Genomic DNA, 10,072 nt, shown 5'->3' on the forward strand with positions numbered 1-10,072 from the left:
TAGCAGAGAGAAGGACCATCCTGGACAACGCCCACCACCCTCTGCACAGCACATTCACCTGGCAGAGGAACGTGTTCAGCGGCAGACTGCTGTCCCTGTCCTGCTCCACAGACAGGCTCAAGAACTCTTTTGTCCCCCTGGCCATAAGATTGTACAACTCCTCTTGGTGATGGCAGGGGGTTCAGATTCAGATTCAATTCAAACCATAACAGCCTGTACTTTCACTTTGTATTTATTTGTATTCTTATTTGTATACATTTGTAATGGCGGGAGGGGGGGGGGGGGGGGCAGATGGGTAATGTTATATGTCATGTCCTTTAAGCTACTGGATGCCTACATTTCATTAATAAAGTATCTATCTATTTCCAGTCTTTATGCTAAACTAAGCTAACTGGCTGTAGATTCATATTTAATGAACGGACATGAGAGTGGTATATATCTCCCCCTCTAATTCTTTACAAGAAAACAAATCTTCCAAAATGTCAAACTATTAGTTTTAAATAAGTAAATAAAATAGTAATTAAAAAGATTATTATCCTAAGTCCCCTTGGTATTGTTTATAGAAGTGTCAAAATTATGAATAAATAACATTTTAGTGTATATTAACATAATATACCCCTGTTTCCCAGTAATCACAGTGTTGTTGTCTTACTCACCCACACCTTTATGCCTTACAATGAGTTCTCTTTGTGTTTCAGGACGAGCTGTGGTCACCCCTGCACACCTGAGGCCTGTGTGAATGGAGGGACGAAACACCTGACTGACACTGAGAGCTTCTACGAGCAGATATCATCCTGGGCGGAAACACATTACTCTGTGAATAAAGTAATAGAGCATTTCAAGTTCAGACAAGCCACCGATGACATTTTACTCCATGACTCAATCAACAAGAAATTTTTGGAGTTTCACCGCAACATCACTGAGGAATGTGGTGCAGAGGATAAGCAGCATTCATGGGCTGTCATTGAGAAACCGGAAGAGATCGTCATGTATGGACCTTATTACCCTAATTACAACAACGGAGAACACAGCGAGGACATCATCATTAAACAAACTCAGGAACTTCTGGAGACAGAGGTTCCCTCAGAGGACAGGAAGGTGTATGTTTTCACCATGAACAGCCCGTGTTTGGCTCGATACACAGATCCATGCATGCTGAATTTGGTTCAGAGAGCTCAGGAGTGGTGGCGTGTGTATGGAGTAAAGACTCATATTGGTTATGTGAAATGCTGGGGCTTCAAAGGAGCTAAAGAAAATGTGTTCAGGGATATTAACTACAGCCAAGTCGACTGTATGGATCAGAGTGAGGATCACGAGAGCTACGTTGAAGCAGTTACAAAGACTGATCTTCATCCTGTATGTGAAACTCTGTTTTCGGCTGTGAAATGCCTCCTAAGATCTAAAAGTTTCTCTTTGATGAACACCATGCAGGGTCACGACTGGAAGAGTTACTTCAAAACCATGCACAGTATTTCTGAAACCATACCAGTGGAGGAGAAAGAACTTTGCACGCGGGAGACGAACACCTTGATAGAAGCTACACAAGTTCTGCTTTCAGAACAAAGTGGAAGTTTTGAGGAACATATGGAAAAGGGACGTGCGTTTGCATTTGATTCCACTTTTAACTCACAAGTATCTGACGCCATGCAGGATCAAATAAGACTCACGTTTCAACAGTGTTGGAAGGAGATGGTGCAGGACAAATTTGCAGAGTTTATCAGGGAGAAGCTGACTGAACACTTCAATCAATGCACCGTCCAGCTTTTCATCAAAGATATTGTGAAGTTCACAAAAGAATACTTAGAAATTGGAAGGATACAGTTTTCAGAAGAAGCTCCACAAGTTTCCCGATCACTAAACTCTTTGCCAAGATGATGAGGATGTACCTACCAGACTAAATGTTTCACATGTTCGGTATGCTTTTGTCGTGGAATAAATAACACCAACATTTGTCATCATACAGACCATTTGCATGATGTCAAAATGCTTTGTCTTTATTAGTTTCCTCAGTAGAGCTACAGTTGCACACAGAGGAAGGGCATCAGGTAGTGTTAGTGCACATGTCTCTCTCACACTGTGTCTTTACTTACAATATATCACAAACGGTGTATTACAATTACACTGGAGTGGAGTTTTTACGTATATGCTCATATATTTGTTGGTAATTACATGTGGCGATATCTCACATTTACATATGCTTGTCACAAGCAAATTAAAGCATTAAGTATTGTTAATAATCTGTACAGTCTTGATACAATACACAATCATAAAGTCTATCAAACTAACTTCATCTAGCAGATGATGATCATACGATTGTATGTTTTGGGGTTGTGCATTTAAATAATAAGTACTATCAGGATTTGTATTTATTTTTTATTTTTTAAAGGTATTAAATACGTTTTCTTATGGATGCACATCTGCACTTGTGTCAGCAGAGGGAGCTGTGTGCCTTCACTTCCAGCCACACTCATAACGTGCAACTTACTTGTGCCATAGGTAGTTTATCATGTTTTTTTTTCATAGAGGTGTCAATACTGACATGTAGTTACACTTTAAATCAAAAGACACACAGTTCAGGCATCTGATGGAGAAACAAAGTCATATCTCTGGTGTTGAGGAGTGATGGATGTCTGGAGCGATCCTCTCTTCGTTACAGTAAGTTTAATGCGCCTGAATAGCTTCTCTTTGTAGAATTATTTACAAATCACATACATATTCCATTCACACTGATTTTGCTTTGCAGATAGTTTTATTTACTAAAGTTTTGAGTTATTGCTGCTGTGACTGAGCCGCCATATTACAGCCAAGATGAATGTTTGTGTGTGATGCTCAATTAATTGACATCCTTTTTCTTATTGTGAACTGACCCTTTAAATACACTTGAAACAACTCCTCCACGGTGCTACTTCTGACATACTGTTGTGATTCTTTACATGGTTTGTGTGTCCATCATTTTATGCCGAAATGTCCGTAATAACATGAAAATTAAGAGAAATATATTGAAATAAAAATAACTCAAGGAGATAAAGTCTGACCATTATTTGTTACAGGTTTATGTTATAGTATCTGTCACATAACGCAACTGCACTGGCATGGTAAAGACAAAAAAAAGTTTTTCAATTGTTGTCACAGTGCTGCTCTTTAACAAACTCCATTCAGTCCCTTGATCGCTTTGAGTGACCGCAAATATCTGTGCAGTTCTGTTTAAGATCTCCATTTCTTTTGTGGCGTCCACATGTTAGTCCCAGAGCGTAGGCTGCAGCAACATCTGCATCCAGAGCATCAGTCTGCTTTCTGCAGACGTCTGTCTCTCAGGAGAGTTTAATCACTGTAGATAAATTGGTTTGAGATGCTGGGTGGTAGGTCTTCTAGGCCAGGATTAGGTTGTTCCAGGGCTCAGCTTTGGAGCCAGAAGACCCACCGTGGCCCCCAGGGGACATCTTGAGAGGAATGGCCCCACCTTGAGCTGTCATGTAAGCTGGCAGGGCTGAAATCTAGAGGGATACAGAAGGCGATGGTGAGAAGGCCTGTATGGGAATTTGTTATGTAGTCTGTCCTATGTGGCTGTCTGTCATAGATTTTTGACCTTTTCATTTGGCATGTGGGGGAAATATCAATATAATAAGTACAAAATAAAACTCTGTATCGTAGAATCTGGGTTATAATAATTGTGTCTAAACAGTAGTTTGTATGTTTCTTATATTAGGCCGTATTCGGCCTTTTCATTAGACTGTTCAAGCTGTAATAAGCCTCTTTTGTCATCACAAGCACCAACTCTTAAACACGTTTCTTTTGTAAATATTCTCTGAAATTCGTCTAAAAAGGTGTCCAACCTGTGCATGTGCGCTGTGGTGTGTGTACAAGCTGTGAGTGTCCGGCTCCGTCTTTATCTGCCGAGGCTCCTCAGTGGTGGTGGAGGCCCGGGGAGTGCTGCTTGGCGTGACTGGAGTCCCGTCGCTCCCTGGGGTCCCTGTGGAGCACCAGAACTGAGGTCATTACACATTCACAGACAGTATGCACATGTCAATGGACCTGACTAGTCATTTGTCTTACTGTAGATATGCCACTGCATATCTATCTATATCTACACAAAACGTATGCACGTGTGGTTTTGAAGCTCACCACTTTGGGGCTTGTTGAGGTTCTTGGGTTTTCGTTTGCGGGTCTGGATCCCCTCTTTCTTCATAGCCAGGGGTCGTGCTACCTGTAAGGACACCAAGGCAAAGAAATAACCATTAGTCAACCACAGCAGCCTGAAGTAAAAATTAGTGTAGCCTTTGTGGAGGCTGGTGGGATTTTGTTTTTGATAAGGTGAGGCCAAGATTCAGAGGTGCAAAGGAAAAAGGGAACGGGCAAGAAAAACACATTTTGTTTAAAAACTTTTTATCACTTTTGTGAGTTAGTTTTAAGTTCAAGAAAACTGGTTGTATACAAGCTTTCAGCAGCATCAGAGACGTCTCTCCCTTTTCACTCCCTCTCTCACCCCATGGAGTTTCATGTAGAGGCCACAGGCGTTGCAGACCGGCTCTCCTCTGCGTTTCGTCGCCACAGGGTGGTGGTGGTGGTGTGACAGTTGGTGCAGGACAGGCCCACCCTCCTCGAGGCAGACTGCAGCGTATGAAAGATGTCAGGAGAAAAAGACAAGACTTCCCTGAGTGAACATTGGAATGTATTATACATGTAACACTGTATTACTTCACTGTATAGTACAGAGTACAAAAGGGCTCTACTGTCACCCACCAGCCGTCTCTGAGGTTTGATAAGAGGTCTGTTGATGCCGTTCATCTTGTGGTACAGTCCGCAGGCATTGCACAGGTAGTGGCCGGTACCATCCCGCCTCCAGAGGGGGGTCGACATCGCCCCGCAGTTCACACACTCTCGCCCCTCAGCAAAGTCATCGAACAGGTCTGATGGAGGACGACAAGAAAGAAACGCGATAAACCAAAACATCAGTTTTTCTTTTCCCGCCTGTCTGATCTGGATCAAACAGTGATTTGCTTCTTTCATGTAGAAAAATTGTGGGTTATTTTTTAACATCAGGTCAAGGATCATACAGTACTATATGAGCTAGAATAAGTAATAATATAATAAGTCATTTGACACTCTGCACTGGATGAAATGAAAAAAGTTGAAAAATGGCTGTTTTTCCGAAAAGTTGATGTTTTACTAATAGTGTTTTAGCAATGAATTGGTACAGCAGATAATAAAATGTCTGCTATCATTATCAGCCATTGCAAAGTAAATTAATTATTATCATTTCCACATATTAGCCCATATCCAGCTCATGTTATAAGCCCAAACCAAGTGATTCTGAGAGAAACTCAGTTCCAGCTGAGTTTATTCCACACAAATTCTTTCCAGCACTTTCCTGCACCGTCAACCCCCCTGATGATGAAATGCAGTGGCATCTCTATACCAGCAGGAGGTGCGGGCTGCTGTCTCACAGGCCCACACAAAAGCACCCTGGAATCCCTCCTTATCTCAAAGCTCCCCATGAGATAAAGAGTCGGCTGGAAATAGAGACGGAATAGAGCTTCCATCACATTCAAATAGAGACTCACTGTCTATCACATATTTTACTTTCTCTCTCTCAGTTAGTATGACGTCTCATGAATGTAATCTCTCATGAAGCACATAGAGTATCTCCACTTAGCCATTCAGGGGAAGAAGACATCAATCTGTGGTATGATAGCAACAGAACTGGTTAATATGTATCAGCTACGACGAGGTTATGCTGACAATAGATTGAGGAAATGTGCAAAACACCAACATATGAACCCTAAAACCCTAAAACCCTAAATCAGATCATGTTGTTTTCAACTGTACGCTCCACTGTGCATAATTATTTTTCATGAGATAGTATAAATCTGGCCTCCATCTGCAGAGTGTAACTGATACATATGCAGGCCTCCTCCAAGGCTGAGAGCAAAACAGAGACAGCAGGGCAAGCTAACCTTGAGCCAGGCAGCAATTGTAGCCAACACAACGCAGCAACACAAGACGATACACAAAGAGAAACACTGCAGTGTCCGTGTCTGTCTAAATGGAAGTTTATTTTTTCCACGGTGTAAATGTCAGTGTGTGTCTTTATCAGGGGACTCTGACGCTTTGAGAGGACAAAGGTGAAAATAACTGTGACATATAGACTGACTGCTCTGTACAGGTTTCACAGATGTGGCAACATTTAAAAGTAACTAAATGTATTTACTCAGCTTTATCTAAGTATAATCTGTGGTGCTTTCAATTCACATGATTATTTCTCTTTTCTATTTTTATAGGCTATTTATATCTTTTTCATGAACCTTTCAAAAAGATTTTTTAAATGTATCAGACTTACAAAGACTCAGCTGATTAAATTTACATAATTAATCTGAATATTTTAATAGTATATCCATAAAATGATTTCACTTAAAAGATTACCTCCTTCTATTCTTTTAAAGATAAGTTAAAGACAAATTTGAAATTTAAACATTTCAAATTTGTTTTGTTATTTGTTATATTTTACTTTTACATTATTTTCATACCATGACATATATATTTGTATTGTTATTTTTATTATGAAAAATGGGACCATGATTTTCTCCATGTAATAACTATTACATTTTCTCAATAAAATAAAAGAATATATATCTTTTTTACTCAATCTGTTGGCTGTGGATATAAAGACTACATGCAAAACATATAATCAAAATGTATTTTATATTCCAGGCACATTGTATGTGAGGGAGACACACTTTCATCACTGCTGCCAGGGTCCTATGCAGATATAATGTCTCATATACTAAAATAATTATATTTATCAAAACATAAATGATAAAAAGAACTTTCTCCTGTAGTGATAGGATTGGTACAGCTGTTTACATAAAATAATGTTCAAATTTAAGTAACTTATTTTTCAAGTCATTTATAATGCCATAAGGATGTTTCTCTGCAAAAATAAGTCATTCATTAAAGTGATTTTTAAAAGCAAACAATAGGTTTGAAAGAATTTAAGTTTCTCATTATAGCTACACATTGTGCTAATAATCACTGACAATTATCATTAAATAATTCTCATTGTGATTTATTTCTCCTAAACCACTTCACAGCTGAGGGAGTTTCCCTCTTTTCCTTTTTCACCAACAGACAATAGAAACTTTCTCTGCACGGCTCGTCAAACACTGAGATTTGATTGGATTTGAGGTGATTGTAAAACAATGGCGGGCAGCTTGTTACTGAAACATGTAAACGGGCTTATACTGTGAGCTGAGTGTGATTGTAATCAGATGAAGAGGTCAGTGTGGATCACTGCTGTTATCTGTCACACTGTTGAACAGCTCACCTTTTTCTTTCTTCTTTATGTCATTTAAATCATCATCACAGAAAGAAAGAAAGAAAGAAAGAAAGAAAGATTATTTATAAACGAGGAAGCAAACAACCGGTAATCTACTGTGTTAATAGAATAAAAAAATACTATACTATGTGATATGTCTAATAATGATCCTGCCCATCAGATTATGTTGTAAATGACATGATGATGAAATGGGAATGTAGTCATGAAATGAATGGATGAAAAGGTTTTGCTCAGAGATAATGGAAGAAACATAGAATAGACAAGGTGCAAGTCATGGAAAAACTGACAACCTAAGCAAAATCAATGTGTATATAGTCCAGAGTACAACCTGCAGCTAAAGGCCAAATACACATCCAGCACTGACATAAAGCTGGCAGGTTATAGTGTCTCCTCACAATAAAGATTCACTGTATCCTCACTAAAAGAATTGACTCTTCAGTTGAGTCCTGATCAGGATCAGACTCCCCACACACACTTCAAATTAAATCAAATGTGACCTCATCCACGAGGCCAAACACAACTCGTAAACTATACCTATAAACCTAAGTTTATAAAGTAAACTTGTAGTTTACAGTTATTGTAACCTATAAACTGTCTTATCAACTCAGGTTCAGTTACATATTAATTTGTACCAATCCAACATATTTGATTCAGGAAAATAAACATGTTGTTAAAGCTAGTATGTTAGTTTGTGACTTGGTTGTGTGGCTATAAAATAAAAGGAAGGCAACCTGAATAAATCACTTTTAATCAATCTGACCTGTTGGGTTGTTTTATTCATAAAGGAAATCATCGTAACATTTGGTTTAAAAAGCCTCCTAAAATAACTAAGTCAAAATGAAGTAACTATGAATTTTATTCAATACCTTTATTTTACTATATTTTACGTGTAAAATGTCGCTTCAAGGCACAAAGGAATAAGTAATGCAGCCAAGAGTTTCAACGTCAAGACTCTCGACTAGACGTGCTCGTGATCAAATTATCCTTGAACTGATATCGTGGGAATAAAAGTAGCCAAACATAATTATTATTAATATTAATACAAAATAATGAATTCTTTCCATATGATATTAACAGTCGTGAAAATACATTAGAAATTAGAAATAGAAATAGTGTTAGTTAAAGAAACAAACTGACAATCAGCCTTTAATCCTTCTGCGTTGAGTTTTTGATTGAGCTCACGTGGCAGCCTGTAAACTTTCTAAAATTCGTTTATGGTTTTAGTTGTGTTGTTTTAATCTAATATAGGCAAATTAATGAAAACAAAACATGCACGCGCCCTGCTTCATTTAAATTAGAAGTTTTAGAAATGTTCGTTCTGCAAAGATTTCCATTAAACAATAACTGCCCCTCATTATCAGATCTTTCAAAAACAAATATATAAAGGTCTTAAATTTAAACTTGTCTCATAATTCCAGGACATCTTAATTGATTAGTTTTATTCCAGAATTTGTGTGAAATATAATATCGCTATATTATAGTATTATAATAATAATAGTAGCAATCTGGAGTGTTTAGTGTGTCCTGTCAAATGATACTGCCTTAATCTTAATGGGTTCTAATTGAGAGATTACTTCTGCCACATGCAGAAGAAACTGTTTTTTAAAGACCTTTTTTTAAAGACATATATATATATATATATATATATATATATATATATATATATATATATATATATATATATATATATATATATATATAACATTTACAAATGCATTGATTTTTCTATCAAGCCTTGTAACCTTTAACCTCGTTCATGTGTATTATTGCCATTAACTGTTCTTGTCATTTATCGTTGACAAATATAAATTTAAAAAAAAAAGAGATATTCTTTTTTCTTTTTAACAACTTGCACGTTTTTCTCCCCGTGGTGACAAGGAAGCTGATAGTTTGACATTATTTAGGCTATATTTCTGTCTCGATGACAGCATTTCATTGGAAATAAATATTCAGCTTGAGAGTTGCACAGATATCAAAATGTTAAATGTGTTTTCCTGTTGCTCACCTATGTTTGGGTGCCGTGTTGTGCAATGAGGAGCGCCGGTTTGTAGACCGTGGAGGACCGGGTTATCAAAGGGGGACGCCGGCCACGTTCCACCCACGTTCGGGCTCATGTAGGCCGGGTAGGGGCTGTGATACGACCCGCTGAGGCTCCGGGCGCCGTAGTGCTCCCTCCCGTTGGCAGAGATGTTTAGCGGGCTGCTGTATGAAGCTGCAGTCTCCCTGGCCGAGGCCACCCCGGAGGACAGAGGCGGGCTGGTGGAGAAAGCAAAGCGCGGAGAAACAGGAGAGTGGTTGTACGAGGGCACCGAGTCGGGGCACGGCTGCGCCCAGGCAGGGTGGCTCGACACGGGGCTGCTCTGCTGCGACGCACCGGGCGTCTGGAGGTAAGGCAGCGCCGGGATCATAGGGGTGACGACCCGGGTGGTGGGCACATAAACCGGAGAGGTACCCGCCGAGGCGTTGTGCAGAAATCCGGCCTCATAGGAAGGGGGTCCGTGGTTGGTTGTCATTATACCCTGATACATATCCTCTCCTTGAAGCTGGACATCCGTGTTAATAGAAGGGATAATGAGAATATGGATGGATTTACGCACCGGACTAGGAGTATTATCGCAAAAAGATATGGTTTAATACAATCCGCAAAACTCTCTCGTCCTTCAAAATCAAAAATCAGATCTGCTGCTAAGGAGTAAAGCAAAGCAACCGCAACATTCAGAAAATTAGGAATAAACTGAG

At 39.1% G+C, this 10,072-nt stretch overlaps 1 protein-coding gene across 1 annotated transcript; it reads right to left on the reverse strand.

Moving 5' to 3' along the window:
- Nucleotides 1–1,967: 1,967 nt before the first annotated feature.
- gata4 (GATA binding protein 4) lies at nucleotides 1,968–10,072 on the reverse strand. The gene is given in 7 exon segments (XM_029425413.1): nucleotides 1,968–3,494; nucleotides 3,834–3,970; nucleotides 4,123–4,204; nucleotides 4,484–4,533; nucleotides 4,536–4,608; nucleotides 4,741–4,907; nucleotides 9,339–10,072. Coding segments are annotated over 7 exon segments (1,158 nt in total). The 5' UTR covers nucleotides 9,862–10,072; the 3' UTR covers nucleotides 1,968–3,368.

This window comes from Cottoperca gobio, chromosome 24 (assembly GCF_900634415.1).
Source record: "Cottoperca gobio chromosome 24, fCotGob3.1, whole genome shotgun sequence".
NCBI classification, from domain to species: domain Eukaryota; kingdom Metazoa; phylum Chordata; class Actinopteri; order Perciformes; family Bovichtidae; genus Cottoperca; species Cottoperca gobio.